Genomic DNA, 17,407 nt, shown 5'->3' with positions numbered 1-17,407 from the left:
AGGTATTGATTTATTTTATATTGAGTTTAACCAACAACGACATTATCATTGTCGATAAATGCGTAAGGTGGAACCGCCATGTTAGTGGGAGCGGGACCTTTGCGTATTCGGGCCGAAGCATCATAGTGCGATCCGTGGCAAGGGCAATAATACCCCCCGGCAAAGTCGCCCGAATTCGGAATTGGGACACATCCAAGATGCGTACAGATTCCGACGACAATAAGCCACTCCGGACGTTGCACACGTTTATCGTCAGGCTCCGGATCTCGGAGATCCGACATTTTCGTTAGACGTTCTCGGTCGATAATCTCTTGGGTGCTAGAGCGGTTTTATTTCACTTGAGAGCAATACATTTATCGAAAGATTAAAAAGAATGAAGTGCATGAACGGTTTCCGACCGTGCCAGGGTTGAAGAAGCTTCTAAGGTTCGCGATTTTTGTCACAGAAGGCGCAATCGAAATAACGAAGGTGCGAAAGACGTGAGGTGAGGCTCCCCGCTCACTATTACGATGTTTGTTTGCAAATCTAATTTCGAATGTGTGGAATGAAAATTTTTGCTTCGATAAAGTAGAACGATTCAGTGTCACATTCAGCTTAAGAGTAGCAAAATTATTTTTTACATACCGATGTGTCACGAAGAGTGGTTTTCCGCGCCATTTGAAGACTTTAGTTTTACCCTCTATGATATCGTTCAACTTCACTTCTAACTGGGCCAAGGCAAGGACGTCTGCCGATGGTGACATCGATGACAGTGCCTGTGTGATAACAGTCTTCGCCCCGTAAAGAGCAGCAATGCCCATAGCTGTGAATAATAGCACAATTCCTCATTTACTTCATTATTCTTGGATCCTATACGTTTGTCGAATCATATCAAGCAAATAGAAAACTCTGCAAAATATGCAGCCGCAAGGCACTAACACGAGTTGCGAAAGCTTGAATTATTTTTTAGAAATTCAATAAGCTAATTGAAAGACTAGTTTTTCATAACCCCGAAGGAATGCGGCGTGTTACTGACAAAAGGTGACGAGTGCAACACTTCCACGACGACGATCTGCGGATGCTGCGGTCGAAGAATGAGGATCCTTCAATGCAGTTTTCCGATAATCGTCAAAATTAGGTTTTGGTACATCGGTGTATGCGAATCGAAGAACTCCGAGGTTTCGATCTTGAGTCACAATATGGGAGTATATTTCAATTTGATAGTTAGGAATTTCTGATGGTTCGTTAGATACGTCTAAAAATATTAAAGCCATATAAACGTACTTGTGAATATCGAGGGTAGAAAAGTGTTGACTTTAACAGCGCTCGAAAAATCACAGATCCTGCGCGCTCCACGATTTATCATATTGATTAAATACATTCTTTGACAGGGTAAGAAGGAATTTTGTGAACTTAGCCACAGATCAATTATTGATAATTCTCGAGATCGATAGGGCGTGACAATTGTAATGAAATAAACTTACATATTGCATTCCACTGATCTCTAACGATAAGTATATAGATCTGTCTTGCATCGCATAATGAAATGTAACGATAAATCACTATCTTTCGCGACGCTTTCGAAGGATACTTTAACAACGTGTTCTTCATACCTTCGTTACGCTCGATCAAGTTTGTGATATGACCCTGATACAAGTTGTGACACTCGATACACATTACAAAACTTTATTATTTATAGAAGAATATAAATTCGAAAATTTGGTGATTTCGAAAAATTAACGACTAGAGATGCTTAGCCGGAGCCTTACTCCACTCATCACCAGTGAATTCGAATTTGTTTTGGTGTGCCTGGTATGTATCTATTAAGAATTTCGTCTCTTTAAGCACTGTTTTTAAGAATGTGGTGTGCAGATGATATGTTTACATTTTTGAAGTCTTGCTTTTAATGAGAAGCCACGCAAGACGGGCAAAGCCGTCTATTAAATGATATGCGGATGTACATATCATTAATTACGAGAAAATAATTGTTGAAGAATATAATAATATAGGCTTTTCATTAGAAGCAAGAATTCAAAAATGTAAACATAACATCTACACACACATTCTTAGAAACAGTGTTCGAAGAGACGAAATCCTTAATACTTTATTATTTATAGTTTAAAGAACACTTTAGAATTTTACTATTATAATTAATAACAAAATGGCGACATGGCATATATAAGTACCGAACAACTACGTTTTCAATCCGTTGGCGCAGGTTCTCGGTTAATTTTTATCGGATTAACTTGAACTTTTGACACAATATTCAAGACTTGTTTATGGATTCGATCTTGTGGCTAGATTTTTAAATTTCAATCGAAAAATTTGTTTAAAAAATTAAAAAAAAAAACATCATTTTTTATACATTGGGGCTGTGAGCTTGAACTCGAAAAGTTATTCTTATGTACTCAAATAATTTTCACTCTGTTACAAGTTGGACAATGATGTCAGGAGATGCGCCACCGCAAAAACCCTCGAGTTCGAAGTCGTTCGCTACTTACATCCGCCATGCCGCCAATTTGTTATTAATTTCAATGAAAAAATTCTAAAATGTTGTTAAAATTATAAATAATAAAGCTCTCAAACTGAAATTGCAGCGTAATGTCCATTAATTAAATTGAACAAAAAAAAAACGCGATTTTTAACGCATGCATTGTAGGCTATATTCTGATAGGCGTAGATCGTGAATTTCATTTAGTTGCTACGTATTCCAAGAGATCGCGCTACGGGTATCAAACTCTACTATTTTATTTAGCAGGTTGAGCTAGAATTACAGCTGCTATCAGCTGGAAATTTCTGCAGACTGTAAAGATGAGAACAAGTGCGATGATTAGTGAAAGAGGTTTCTCTTCCGCTCTGTCAATCTCTATACGAATGAATCGGTGGTAAAAGCGCTCAAATTTTCTTAGTAAATACGTAAAATGTGCAATACGTTCGTAAATGTGGATCTCAATATCGAGGGATCAAAGTCATCGTCGTGTCTGCGTGTTCAAGTGAACAAACTGACATCTCGAGCAATGGGCTGAATGAGAAGTACAACCAGAAGACGAATCGCAATAGTTTTCTAACCTACGTATTATACAAACATCGTAATAACGTGCGAACTGTGAATGCGTGCCATATTACATAAAGAAATGTATCGCCTCAACCTTCAAACCTGCTAGCTTTCAAGGTTAGGATAAGTTATGCAACACCTTTATCCCTCACTTATTTTCAATCTTCCAACAACTTCAAAGGTCTACACAGATATATCTGTTACTCTTTTTTATCTGTCCGTCCGTTTATTTATATTCTTAGTTTGATACGAAGCATCAATCACAGGTATGAAATCTGAAACAATCGATTGAATTTTCTGGTTGTTATTTTTCAATAACGGTTACTTATTTTCATCACTTTAGGTACAATGAGTCTGCAGGGAAATTTCGAATTTCTAATATTTCCATCCGTAGCAGCTATCTCAAATTCTTCCTCGTCTGGGGCGTCCAAAGATTCGGAGAAAGACATCAATGCCACGGCCCAGGAAAAAATACCACTCTCGTCGATAATGAAAATAACGTCCCACGATGCCAGGGAGTTTGCCTGTGGTTGGGGAGCGGCGGTGATCAATGTCACAGTCACTTATCCTATTAACAAGATAATATTTCGTCAGGTGAAGATACAGACGGATTTGTTGGACAAATTTTTTGATTCACACAAATTTAACTCATATATATTCACACAATTCGTGGCAGGTTTTCACAGGTGCAGCAGGAGTTGATCTACATGAAATTAATTAATATTATAAATTCTCATCATCCTCATAGATCAGTAAAAAATAACAATGAGTAACAATTTCAGAGAGATGTGACGGTATTGAATGAATCATTCTGTTGATAGATAAGCTCTCTGCATCTGCATACAAATAAATTATTTCTTAACAAAATATTCATTTATTCTTTGTTCCTAACATGTATAATATGAGTGCAATAATATGTGCTTTTTTTTCCAACCCAATAATAACGTATTTTTGCACGCGCGCAATTATCATCTAATCTCGAATTTCAGGGTAAAGTTTTATCACAAGGAAAGTACCCGAGATAAACTTCAACGATTTTCTTCATTCTGTGATATGTCGCAGTACATACATGAAACAATATTGAACGGGTTTTTTTTTTATTTTTTAATTTAGCCACGTATTAAGTATCTCTCCCCAAAAAGATGGGAAGAAATCCCAGAGGGAAGAGAATTGGTCCAATTGGTTTTAGAGGAAAAATTTATGTGTATAGAGAAATTAGATGATTGGGAATAAACTTTGAGGATTGTTTTCATCCCCTAAACGGCCAAACTAGTACGTAATAAAAAGATGTGTTACGTTTTTGTGAAACGTGAAAAACACCATGAAGAAAATCGTTGGGGTAAACCTTTGGTATATTCCTTGATAGTTGCAGGAAATTGTGCATGAAACATGTGGAACAAGGAATAAATCGTTTGAAAATCGCTCTCTGTAGATTTTGGAAGGTGTGCCAGCAGGAGCGGCGGCCAAGCAGTTATCCGAGGAAGGAGTCCGCCTTTTGTACCGAGGTATCCTGCCGCCGTTATGTCAGAAGACGCTCTCGCTAAGCATAATGTTCGGGGTGTACGAAGGGAGCCGGAAGCGGATATACCTGCTGACAAAGAACGCGGGCCTTTCCAAGTTCCTCGCGGCGAACATCGCGGGAACCGCCGAGGCGATCCTGATGCCACTTGAGCGGGTTCAGACGCTGCTTCAGGACTGGCGCTACCACGAAAAGTTCAGGAACACCTCGCACGCCTTCAGGCACCTTCTCAGACACCACGGGATCCCGGAATGCTATCGAGGCTTGTTCCCGATTCTGGTCAGGAACGGTCTGTCGAATCTGATGTTCTTCAGCCTGAGGGATCACTCGAAAACCCTAATGGCTGGGAGAGACACTCTGTTCACGAATTTTGTGTGCGGCGCGCTTATCGGCGGCCTAACCAGCACAGTTTTCTACCCGATGAACGTCATCAAGATTCACATGCAAACCAAGGTCGGCGGTGATTTTGAGAAATTCTGGGGCGTTGTTAAGGAGATTTACGTATCGAGAGACAAGAGCATCGCTCATTTCTACAAGGGGGTTCATCTCAATTACATGAGGTCGTTCATCAGCTGGGGTGTAATAAACGCCGCTTATGATTTTTTGAAGAAAATCATATTCGTTTGAATCCGTTGCTCGTCGGATTATTTTATTAAAACCTATTTTCGAGGTGTTTAGACAAACAACCAAAAAAAAAAAAAATCACGAGAAGAATAACGCAAATGCTCGATGGAATGATATCATTGTTTCGTTATTAGTCAATTTCTCACGGTGTTATTTTTGGTCTCGCAATTTTTGTTAAATCTTTTTTTTTTCAATCTCCAACATCTGTGGCATTTACTGTGTACATAGTGTCAATAGTGATGTGAAAATAAGACAAAAAAGTTACACTTAATATGCATCACTGTAAAATTTATGTCGTGTTTAGTTAGCGAAAAATCTTCATTTTTAAAATGTTTATTTTAAAGAAAAAATCACCAAACAAAGTAATGAAAAAAAAATGAAATCCATTAAAAATAACTCACAAATCAATCAAGATCTCAGAAATTCGAACTTGATCGATTTATGGTTACACGAATTATGGTTTTTGTAAACTTTTTCGCACTACCTAATACAAAAAACAACGAAAACAGGAGTTGAATTGTCGCGTTCTGCTTAATGAATTCCGTGATGGGTTTTTCAATCAGAAACCCTCAATGAAAGTTACCGATATCAAGCCATATAATACGTCGTACCGTTTTAGTGACGGGTGAAGAAAATATAGTCGATCGATGGGCCGCTGGTTGGCGCAAGTTTTTCTTTGTTTGTACTAGAATTCAATTTTTAAAAATAACTGTGTATATATACAATACACGATACGTACACTATAAGTAGCAAAGTTTTATTAATATTATTATTGTTATCAATAATGTGTGTATTTGAATGAAGATTTAAAACAAACTGCCTTTTATGTAATTATTCACCGTTTATACACAATGAAGTCATATTAACGATCAAAGTAAATGAAATGTTAAAGAAATTATTTATTTGTATTATCACTGATATTATTTATGTCTCTTGGGTTTTTTTACGTGTTGTAGGTAAATGGATAACTCATCATTCCTTGTTATTGTGTTTAGGCGATTGAAAACTTTTATCGATTGTTGTTTTATACGTGAAGAATCTAAAAAAGAAAAAAAAAACACCAGCGACAGGCTGAATTCAAAGAAATATACATTTGATTTTTACACGATATTCGTAGCGCGATTTATTAATTTCTTTCCGCGACCTTGTTTATGTATACTTTCTATCGAAAGGTAAAGAGTTAAGGCGAAAAGAGAATGAATAAGGAAAGAACTAACGTAGAAAAAATGATACAAAAAACGTCGATCCATTCAATTGGTTTTAGGCGATGAAATAACATTTTAGTTGCTCAAGCAAAAACGCAATGACTGATTTTATGAAATTTAAATATATAAATTTATTGCGGCTGCTGTCATTTCACTATTATTGTTATCTTGTCTTTGCCATCGTTGTCGTTGGATAAAAAAAAAAAAAATCCTTCTCATGTATGTAACAGTGTACGCGTACTAGTAAAACGATCAATAAATAAATTATTTCTTCATTATATTACGTTTATGTATTTTGCGTGCGTCTATAATACCATATAATATTACGTATTGTAGTATATTTATTCTTCAGTGCCTTTGATTAATTACCGAACAATCTACGCTCATTATATATATCACACACTACCACTTTGTTGGGCGCCACATCGATATATCATCGGCGATTTTTCTTATCTTTTGTATAGACTATTATTCCGACTCTGCTTAAGGCTACTGAGTGTTAAACAGCTCTGGTGCTTTTCCTGGAAAGCGGGCGTTGCTTTGACTATTGTCCTGCGTTGTCAATACTTATTGTTAGAGAAAGCAATAAGATCGGATACTCATACACAATGTAAACATGCAGAAATTAATTCAGAGACGGCTAGTTTTTCGGCCGAGTCGATTACGTTGGTAACGCAGATTCAGCCCGTAACGGCCGCCCGACAGTGGCGCTGCAGGTTGAACATGCGTTACCAACTTAACCGACTAGGACGAAAAACAATCCGTCTGAATTAATGTCCAGATGTGTACAATGAACTGCTGAAATATCCCGGGAGGAAATCTTCGTTGCGAACAATTAATGCTGCAGAGTTCATTGTTGGGTAGGGTTTTAATCGCTTGGGTTTATTTTGAAGATTATTCCGTCTTCTATTGTACCGAACGAGATTGAGGCTGGGTAGATCAAATAAACAGAAGGTTGATTTAATTGATTGTCAGGAAGATTTTACTTACTTTGTAGAGAAAGAGCAAGGCAAGAAAATTAATAGAAAATAAAAGGCTAACTGCGAGGTTGATAAATGAGAAGAAAATTATATCAAAAGAAACTTCTATGTTCCGTCATATAAATTTTAATTATAAGACAATTTCATGTTTACGGATGAAGCGTCTCAAACCCGTACAAAGAAAGTTGTGATATCTATTTCGACTCGGTCAGACTCACGTGACAAGTGACGAGTTCTGCTCGTGCTCGTCCGTTTATAAATTCTGGAATGCCCAAGATTTGACTATTGCGCATGCGTGATTCCAGAGAAGGTGAGCCTTACAGGCTGTTTCGATCACGTTTCGACATACGACTTGGAATTCCTGTTTTTCTATTATCTTTGAGCTTGTCTAATCTTCGTTTATTTGTGTTGGATTCGTCAATACACGAATTATCGATTTCTAGATGTAATTACCAAAATGATAAACAATTGACGTCTACGTGTCTGATTCAAAGAAAAGATTGAAATCGGATGCGTGTTGCTCGATTGGTCTTAAATTGAACTTACGAATTGAGATAATATTTTTATCAGATATAACTAACCGTGCGGCTTGAATTTGGAATTCGGCATCAAAATGTCGTAAATGGGTGTTCGTAGTTTCGATGTTTTGGCAGATCCGTTGCATTATGAAAACGATGGATTTCAAATTAATTTAGAAGATAATCTCCTACATTATATATATCAAATCATTTGAACACAGGCAAAAATATGCTGCAATCTGCTGCATATGTGATGTATATGCGAAGTACTAGATTTTTGGATAGCATATTAGGAATAATAATGACAACAGATCAGTCACGCAGCCGATATACATAGTTTCGATCGTTTTGACATCATTAAATGTGACACGGTTAATCGTAGGATATTTTTTCCCGCTTGATGGCGTATTGGAATTTACAGGATAATGTGGCACCACACCGATTGAACAGCTGATCGTGTCAGCTGGTGATATTATAGAAATATTACGGTAGAAGAAGCTTATTGTCAGTGCAATGGAAGCTGTGAGGCATTTATTCTGTTAAGTAATTAGGTTGACAGAGAGTGAATCGTACGAAAAACGCAGTATTGTTCAACACGACGCTGTTGGAATTGCTTTTTTAACAATAAAATAAGTGTACCAGTTACTGATATGGTTCGACCAAATTATTGATACTTTTATTCTCCAAAATTATAAATTGATGGCACAAATTGTGAATTTCTGGATAACTAAAACCAATTGATAGAAGGTTAGACACTGAAAATTTATTTTTTGTTAATTTTAGAACTAAGGATTAAACAGATACAACCAAAGAAGGTCAATTGTTGAGACAGGGTCAATAACTGGCACACTTACCTTACTACCATGTGTTTTGCTGCAATAAATCCCAAAACATCGTACAGGCTATACACATTTCTCACAAAAAACACAATTCTGATGTATTATTGCTGTCATTAGTGTGAATATTATTAGTATTATTAACACTATTATTATTATTATTATTATTATTATTATTATTATTATTATTACTGTCATCAAACCGTATGGGAAGAAATAAAAAAGAGTTAAAATGAAGCAACGATACATGACTGCAATTCTTTCACACAGCCATAAATATGATGTACGTGTACGAGTGCTTCTGTCTACATATAACTCTTTCAATTCAGAACTCATATCCCCTCTCTGTAATCAATCATAATTGTTCATTATTACTTACTCAAAGATTAGACATAAGAAATTGGAAATAAAATTACAAATTAGGATTATTGTTATCATATAAAATATACTATAAGTACAATGTACATACAATTGTATACATAATTTTAATAATTATATATATATATACATATATGTATGTATGTACATGTATATATATATGTTTTCCTTCATTAAATTTAATTCTTATTTTTTATTTATGTATTCATTATTTGTTCGCAATAATAATTATATATAATACATTATTGAATTGACGGGCAGGGATTCGGGTGGGATGTGGGTGGGGTTCTCTCGCTTCTCTTTTTTCAGATAGGTTAATATTGGCAGTAGATCAGGTTAATAGAGGGCAGAGTATTGCCACATTGTAAATATCATATAACGCAGTATATATATTCACTCGAGTGGAACGGATAAAGAGATGGGATAAAAAATTGCTGTCATATAAATGATAATGAATAAAATGTAGCAGCGTAATTTTGATTATAACCAAAGTGAAGGATTTCGAATTAAGTTTAAATTACGTGCCGTGTATGATATTTGAAAAAAGAAAGAAAAGAAATTCGTTTCACTTGAGTTACCCTGTATAATAATAATAATAATAATAATAATAATAATAAAATAATAGGTAATAATTTAAATTTATATACGTGCGTTCAATTTTTTCGTAAATTATTCGCCTACTAATCAGAAAAAATCAACATTAGATAATCACGTCAATTTTCCGCGCCGTGTACATAATACGTATCACTATTATTTGTACACACATGCATATTTCATCATTGCGTACATTTTTTTCTCCGTTATAGTTTATATATTCGCGTCATCATTGTTTTTTGGATATTCCAATACTCACATATATTTATTCCACATTTTTATCGCGTCGTTTCAATTTTTATTTTGTATTTGTTTTTAAATTAATTTCTTCCTATCATGGATCTTTCATTATGTACATAAGATAATCATAATAAACATAATAATAGTCATATTTTATACGTAAGTATGGCATGTATGTACGTTTGTCATCCAAGCCGACATCGAATCGATTACCTTTTTCTTTTTCTCTCAGATTTCCTATTCCGAATTTCTATATTACAAAACGTAGATTGAATTACAGGATTCACGATTTTTCTTTCTTGTTCCCTTTCGTTTTTTCTGTCATTCATTGTCATTAACTTTCTATCTACACCGATTCTACACACACTCTCTCTCTCTCTTTCTCTCTCTTTCTATTTCTCTCTTGTTCTTTCTTCACTTACATTGTACACAGTATACCTATGTATGCATCTACGTACATACTTGTATCTAATAATATTCAAATCTTGAATTATTAATCAGAGTCAATCAATTAATTACATTATATTAGATTATATTAAATTTCATTTATAATAATAATTGTTATTCAAACAATTTTACATAAAATAAAAATTAAACAAAGTACTTAGTTACACCACATATTCGTAATAATATTACGAATAATAATAATAATAATAATAATGATGATGATGATAATGATAATAATAATAATAGTTCAACAAATTCCCTCAGTTGTATGTAAATAAAGGGATGATCAAAAAAATTCTCGGCAATCTGAGAACTGAATTTGATAGCATGAGGAACCAGTAATCATCGTAAAAATTGAAAAACCATATCTGTGGATATAATTATTTTAAAAACAGTCAACTTTGGCGCACTTTTCTAATATTTGGTCTATTTTCCGTTAATTTTGTCTTCGTTGAATATTCTCTCTGATCATAGTAGTTTATTACAGTATTTTTTATTCTTTCATTGATATTCTGAAGCGCGCACAAATAAATGAAAAAAACCAGAAAAACTGTAAGGAAAACTTTAAAAAATCGAAGAGAAATCAGTCTTCGGGTTTCAAGTCATTCATGATTGTCTGGATCTTGATCACACTCTGTAGAATCTAGTTTCAAAATAACTTCTCTTTTCGTTTTTTCTCCTTCAATTCTCCTTATAGTATTAATCTTTACGCTGTTATTCAATAAACACCCACATAGGTATATATATATATATATATATATATATATATATATTTAAAAAAGAACAACTTTCTCACATTCGTATACTTTTGTTTCTCACGCTCATTGGTTATGCACCGCTATTTATTTGTTTATATTTTTATTTCATCTTTTATTTTATACTAGAATTACGTATATCTGGTTATTTCGTTTTCTTTCATCCTCAGATCCTTTTTTTCTTCAGTTTTTCTTTCTTTGATACCGTCGTAGACGTGATTTCTTTTCAATTTCATGGGTTAAGCAATTTTTCCCGACCTAGATAATTATTATTATTAATGTTGTTATTAGTATTATCATCACTTTTATTTTCGGATTAAATCTTTTCTCAAAAAGCATCTTTTTCAAAGCTGCTTTAACAATCTCACGTGTGATATCAATATTATTATTATAAATTATTACCCTTGTTATTGTTGATACTATTATCATCATAATCATTATTATTAGCCTTTGACGAGAAAGGTTACCGTCATAAACTGAATATATAGAAAAACGTTAAGAAAAAGATGTAGAAAAAAATTGCTCACTTATCTTCTTCGCCTTCAATTTTCAATCTTCTCTCAGATCGGGGGGATTCCTATCATTGTTATTATCATCATTATTATGATCATCTTCATCGTTATCATCATCATCGTCGCAATTGAAGAATTTGATGAGAGTGATAACAAAACACAGTATCATTAACAATAATAATGACAATAATAATAATGATATTATCGTCACAATATAATATAATATATTTACAATATTGCGTTATTAATGCAATAATATAATGTTTACCCTATAACCAATAGGTTTAAAATAATATTAATTATTAACTGGCGGATCACAGCCACTCGGTTAAACAACCGCCGAACCACATTACGGCTATGGGGAAAAGGTACGTAGTCAGTGCTCTGGTGAGTGACATTTTTGGTCTATACACACCATTGCCGCTACCAGCTACTGACAAAGTCTTGTTATTGGCACCGGGTTTGCTCTTTGTCGTAACGGAAGTGTCGATCTTCGGAGGAACAACCGGACTTTCGTCTTTGCCAAGAATCGTCGTCGTAGTCTGTTGCTTGTTGTTGTTGTTGTTGTTGTTGTTGTTGTAGGCGTCTTGATTGTCCCTCGAATTTGTTGACGTCTCGTAACCTGATCCCTCCACCAGAATTCTCCCCTCAACGTCGCCACCCTCGATGTTCTCATCCTCGAAGTCGTCGTCGATCCGACCATCATCATCGTCACCGCCGTCTCCCGAACCACTTCCGGATCCGTATCCAGTCTCCTCTGAAATCATTTTACAAAGTCTCGCTTAAAAGAACTGCGCCGCGTAATTTGATCAGAATTAACATCTCGATTTCTCATCGTCCGACATACCTGTGTCGATCCAATCGACGTCTTGACCGTTGAAAGCCAACCTCAACCTGTTACTGATCATCGAAAGAGCGTACAGCTGCTCCTTGACAACCGTTGCCTTTGGTCCCGAGGCTTGGACCTCGGGATTCAGAGTCTGAATCTCACCGCTCGAAGATACTGGATATATGTACCTAAACGAAAGGAAGAGAGTCAGAGGTACAACTTGCGGAGCGTGGCATTGAATTCAATTCCAGTCTTTTGGTTTCATAAACTCTTGAATATGGGAGGAGTCATTTGAATTCAATTAAGGTCTTCGACTTTATGCGAGGGGTCCTCGAACGGTGAACCCCTTGAGCGATAGACACTTACTGGTCAATGTGAGTCCCGTTCCAGCACTCTTTGGTATTGCTAGGAGGAACGACGAGACCGTTGTTGCATAATTGGTAGGGAAGTAAGGTCCAGAATTGTCTTGAATCTCTGATCCTCTGCCTGATCTCCTTTACGAGTTTGTCCATCATGGCGGCGGTAGGAGCTCTATCCTCGGCCGATGAAGCCTGATTGAAATTCAGCGACTCGAGCTGGAGTTCCCTGCTGTCCCGCCTCCGTCTTTTCCCCAATATCGGTTTACCACAGCCAGAGAAAACTCTCTGTGACACGTCAGCTCCACTCTCTTGGAAGTTCATGATTGCCTCCGATATCTTTATGTCTATCGGTTCGACCACCACCTCGATGTTGAACGGACCCAGAAGACGCTCCGCGACCTTGTCGACTGCCTCTGTTTGGAGTAAGGAAGCAAAGTTTTCCATTTTCGCAGTTTATGCCCGACTTATTGCAAGAGGTAGAGTCGACGTTGAGTTAACGTCAACGACGAATCAGACCATGGTTTATTAAACTAAACGTATACGGAGAAGGGGTTCCAAGTACATCGGCGGTTGAGTAATTATCTTGTTAAGATCGTCGACCGGATAATAGCGTCATGTTAATTACGAGTGGGACGAAGTAAGCTTGCGTACATGGACATCAATTAGAACAATTGGATTACGCCAGCACAAGCTACCAACTACGGTGACGCGACACGGTGTAGGAGTGATTGAATTCTGATGATCGAGGCGTGTTGACCAATGTTTATAAATTCTCAAGTTTCTTTGAAACACGAGGATGAACGTACTGACCGACAAAATGATTCCAGTCGACATCAAGCGCAGCATGTTGAGCGAGACAGCCCTTCATCACGTTGCTGCACATATTCGTGCACGCCAAGACATTACCAGGAATGCCACTGCATGATGGGCACGCCGTCATTCTGGTTAAAGCCGCGGCGCATTCGGGAGATGATCTAAGCTGCAGGGAATGATTACATCAATAGACGGATTACGCACGGGTTAAATCACATGAGACGATGATGGAGCGTGTGTGCTGATTTAAGAAATAAGAGGGGCCTCTCGGCTTATCGCATCAAAAGAAGGACTCTTATTATCCTGTCAATAATACTTTCTACAAAAGACAAAAACAATAACAAACACCACTAAACTCACAGTCTGCATGTTCTTCAGAACGTCAGCAGCGACGTTCAAGGACTGGCTGAAAGCCCTGGTTGCAACGAACGATCGCTTTATCTGAACACTCAATTTTTGAGGAACGTCGCCGAAAGGGCTCATCTCCTTCATGTGGTCTCCAACGCACTCGAGATACTTGTCGTCGAATTGATATTGGCTGTTCATCACCGTGAACATCTTCTGATAAAGGACGTTGAAGAAATTGTCCATCGCGTCTTCAAGGTTGACCTACAAATAAAAAAGTGTCTTTTAGGCATCGTCGGGGAAAAAGAGCGTTTTCATGAGTCAACGAGTCTTACTCATTAGCGATATTTTAGCAGTGAAGCGAAGGAGAGCTTTAATGGTTAGTTCTATTCTTGGAATAAAGCGGGAAGGAGCGAAGGAGGGAAAGCGGGAGCCAGTGAACTCGAGTTCGTTGTTTCAGCGTTGCGCTCGCACGCGGATTCGCATTTCAGTATGGATTATTACACATGCCTGCTATCACTAACCGCATCGGGCATTCGCACAAACAAACTCTAAAATCGGATTCACGAATAATAAGATAGAAAATAACATATTATGAAGAACTGTAACACGAGGTTGATTATCAGCACCAACGAACGCAGAATAAAATCTTGAAAGCAGTAGATCCATGTACATTCGATGAGTCTTTGATAAAGCAAGGCATTAAGATCATCGATTGACTCTCTACATTACCAGGAATAAAATCTATGGAGAGGCTTGGAAGGCGGAGGAAGAATAGAAGAGAGAAAGAAATATAGAACGATCTGGCGGAGAAAGGGTTGAACAATAGAGACATCGGATTTTCTTGTTGCAATGACTTACCGTTCCCCTGGCGTAGTAGTTCTCGAGTTCCTTGAACAGGTCGGTGAATAGGTAGGCGTTCTGTTCATAAATAACGCCGTATGTTCGTTTGAACATTTCGTGAAAACCTTTTTTACTCGCCGCCAGTAGATCTTTGAAAAAGTCTGCAAAATGTCAATAAGAAGAGGACTGATTTATACGAAGTGGTGTTAATGGTGTTTGCAAAAATTTATCCAAGGTAGATACCTGAAGAAATTGTCGGTTGAACATATCGGAACATAATCGGGAATCATCAGGGAGTACAAGGTTGAGGAAATTCGTTTTAGGGCTCTGCAAGTAACTGCAGCTGGTACGAATATCACACTAATTCAACCAGTTACCCGAAGTGCGATGGCTTGTAGTGAAGGAAAAGAAAAAAAAATCGCCGCGGCGTTGTTGGAACGGATCAGTCTTAATTAAAAAAGTTATCCGAGCGTTTAAGGAGAAAAGCGAGCAGAGGCAAAACTTTTATCCGGTTGAAAAAAAAAAAATAAAAAAATTTTGAAAAAATCCCGGCCGTCAAGTGGGCAACTAGGTTTATTTGTCGCAAAGTTTGAAAGGCAAATGAATGCTTCGGTTGAACCTGCAGTTAAGCTCATTCTCCGATGGATGAAAAAGCAAGGAAAAACTGATACAACAACAATTAGCTCTATTTTCTATTCAACAAGTCGGACTTTTAATGAGGACTAAACAATCGCGAAATGAATAATCGCCAGAGTTTCACATCGGAAACTGTTGTATTTCCTGGAGACGATATACCGTTTCCCAAAATAGGGTGTAGGGTATAATACGGATATCCTGATACCCGCAGAGAGTAATTCCTCTTGGCAGTGAACGTGACACCCTGCGGTCGAATAATAATTACTTCCCCCCCCCTCCCCCCCCTCATCCAGCAAGTCGATCCGCGCATAAAAGCCTCTTCCAAAACAGCGATAGTGATGACGGGGCAGCAGAGCAGACTGTTTGAGGTCGTCGTAGTCGGCAACGGAATAGATTTCAATCTCATTGGCCCGCTTCCTGCTGTCCGGTCCAAGTACCTTGCCTCATCCCTTTCTCTATTGCCCTCTCACAGTCTCCCTCTGCCTCTGATTTTCTCTCTCAAGCCAACGCGCGGCTATCATCGTTTGGCGAGCCCTGGGAGTAGAATCAGAGAAGGAAGAGAGCGCAGCGAGAGAGGGTTTCATCAGCTTTGTACTTTGCGCCACTCTCGTCTGCCTTTGCTCCAGTCTCTCTCGCTCACCCCCTCCCACCCCCCACTCTATAACTCCGGGACCAGAGCCTTTGGGGGTGTCGGCAGACATTGTAATTGCTCTCAGACCGACTTTCTCCTCTTCTCCACACCCTCTCGTCTACGTACCCACTAGGTATGTACTACCATGCCTTCCAACCACCCGTCCGCACATATTCACGGAGTGGCTGCCATCGTGCCAACCCCACAAGGCGGGTGGGGAGGCTGCAAGAGCGCCAAGAAGATGGGGGGGTGACACCTTTGCCTCCATCTAGACCAGTCATTATACAAGCTCCCATAACCGGAAGCCGGGGAGTCTAATGTCACACTGATGGTCCAAAGGTAGATGAAGATAAATAACCTCGTCCAAGCAAAACGAAAATGCGAGAGATTTTTGATTGAAACAAGGGTGCCCGATGGGATTCAGGGTATAAAGAATAATGATGTCGGTGATCATCGACAGTGCCCAAGAATCTCGTAAGACCGAACTGATTGATTGCTCACCATGAAACTTGGTCGCCCTTGTGGCGAATATCTGATGCCATCTGTGAAGGCTGTCTCTGGTAGCCTTCTCGTGTTTGTCCTTTGCTCGAGCCTGGAGTCTTAGCTCCATGTCAGCTGAGCAGCATACTTCACCGCCGCTACTGACGCCACCGCAGGTCTTCAACTCACGGGCTGGAAAGTATAAAAATAAAAGAAGATATTGAATATAAAGGAATGACAAAAGTAATTTCAATCTCAAAGAACAAGGATCGTACGTTTATTCGATGAAAGAAGAGGAACGGAGAACTTATGATTCTTGAATAAATAAATAAATAAATTGGTCATTGCGGCAGTTTGTGGCAAGGTATTCAGAAAAAATTCTGATTGAACCAATCAGATATGGGCGGGGAAACGCAGATTTTGTTACATCGATTAAATATCAGTCGATACAACAAAATGTTAAGATGTCACTTGCATCTACAACAAAACCTGTGTTTCCCCACGGTGGCTTCTCTTCAGAACGATAAAACCTGCGTCAATAGCAAAATATTTTCCGGCATCTCGCATTTATGACGGTTATCTGGCAATACATGCTGATAAGCTCCATGTTTTTGATCAGTCGATATAGCACAAACAGATAATGAAAATCGATCCTCCGTCACCATCGAAATTTGTCTCTGACAGCAAAAGTCACAGGCGTGACGCCTTCGGTTTCTTTAGGGTGAAACTGTATTGACTGGATACGGAGAGTAAATTGGGAATGGGATGGACCGTAGTCGTCATCGTTTTGGGTTAGTAAATCGGGTTTGGATGGCTGTCTGCCTGCTCG

The 17,407-nt window shown here is 37.9% G+C and overlaps 3 protein-coding genes across 4 annotated transcripts in view; 1 reads left to right on the top strand and 2 right to left on the bottom strand.

The window, feature by feature from the left end:
- Nucleotides 1-2: 2 nt before the first annotated feature.
- On the bottom strand, nt 3-1,656 carry LOC124305599 (cytochrome b-c1 complex subunit Rieske, mitochondrial-like). Its single transcript, XM_046765179.1, has 4 exons — nt 1,593-1,656; nt 1,016-1,234; nt 625-802; nt 3-318 (listed from the first exon to the last, which is right to left on the bottom strand). The coding sequence occupies exons 1-4, from the start codon at nt 1,654-1,656 to the stop codon at nt 27-29; spliced, it is 753 nt and encodes a 250-aa protein (XP_046621135.1). The 3' UTR covers nt 3-26.
- Nucleotides 1,657-2,744: 1,088 nt separating this feature from the next.
- On the top strand, nt 2,745-6,324 carry LOC124305528 (mitochondrial nicotinamide adenine dinucleotide transporter SLC25A51). 2 transcript variants are annotated; one of them, XM_046765077.1, is made up of 3 exons: nt 2,745-3,151; nt 3,378-3,628; nt 4,467-6,324. In XM_046765077.1, the coding sequence occupies exons 2-3, from the start codon at nt 3,383-3,385 to the stop codon at nt 5,178-5,180; spliced, it is 960 nt and encodes a 319-aa protein (XP_046621033.1). In that variant the 5' UTR covers nt 2,745-3,151; nt 3,378-3,382; the 3' UTR covers nt 5,181-6,324. The 2 variants fall into 2 exon arrangements, with proteins under 2 accessions (XP_046621033.1, XP_046621034.1); XM_046765078.1 differs by lacking the exon at nt 2,745-3,151 and adding an exon at nt 3,165-3,300.
- Nucleotides 5,744-17,407, bottom strand: part of LOC124305525 (glypican-4) — a 38,265-nt gene continuing 26,601 nt past the window's right edge. Inside the window, exons 2-8 of the mRNA XM_046765073.1 lie at nt 16,600-16,770; nt 14,850-14,992; nt 14,004-14,252; nt 13,641-13,809; nt 12,838-13,243; nt 12,490-12,659; nt 5,744-12,399 (exon numbers count right to left, since the gene is read on the bottom strand). Of these exons, the coding sequence (XP_046621029.1) occupies nt 11,957-12,399; nt 12,490-12,659; nt 12,838-13,243; nt 13,641-13,809; nt 14,004-14,252; nt 14,850-14,992; nt 16,600-16,770 (1,751 nt within the window). The 3' untranslated portion in view covers nt 5,744-11,956. The remainder of the gene's footprint in view (nt 12,400-12,489; nt 12,660-12,837; nt 13,244-13,640; nt 13,810-14,003; nt 14,253-14,849; nt 14,993-16,599; nt 16,771-17,407) is intronic.

The sequence above is a fragment of the Neodiprion virginianus genome, chromosome 5 (genome assembly GCF_021901495.1).
Source record: "Neodiprion virginianus isolate iyNeoVirg1 chromosome 5, iyNeoVirg1.1, whole genome shotgun sequence".
Taxonomy (NCBI): domain Eukaryota; kingdom Metazoa; phylum Arthropoda; class Insecta; order Hymenoptera; family Diprionidae; genus Neodiprion; species Neodiprion virginianus.
The sequence above is the reverse complement of the archived record's forward strand: the minus strand, read 5'-3'. Positions and strand labels throughout refer to the sequence as shown.

Bases quoted from the DNA above. Each gene is read 5' to 3' on its own strand.
- LOC124305528 (XM_046765077.1), top strand. From the start codon at position 3,383: ATGAGTCTGCAGGGAAATTTCGAATTTCTAATATTTCCATCCGTAGCA. The intron at 3,629-4,466 runs GTGAAGATACAG...CGCTCTCTGTAG, and splicing joins ACAAGATAATATTTCGTCAG to ATTTTGGAAGGTGTGCCAGC.
- LOC124305599 (XM_046765179.1), bottom strand. From the start codon at position 1,656: ATGTGTATCGAGTGTCACAACTTGTATCAGGGTCATATCACAAACTTG. The intron at 1,235-1,592 runs GTATGAAGAACA...TAATATTTTTAG, and splicing joins CTTGATCGAGCGTAACGAAG to ACGTATCTAACGAACCATCA. The intron at 319-624 runs GTATGTAAAAAA...AAACCGCTCTAG, and splicing joins CCACTCTTCGTGACACATCG to CACCCAAGAGATTATCGACC.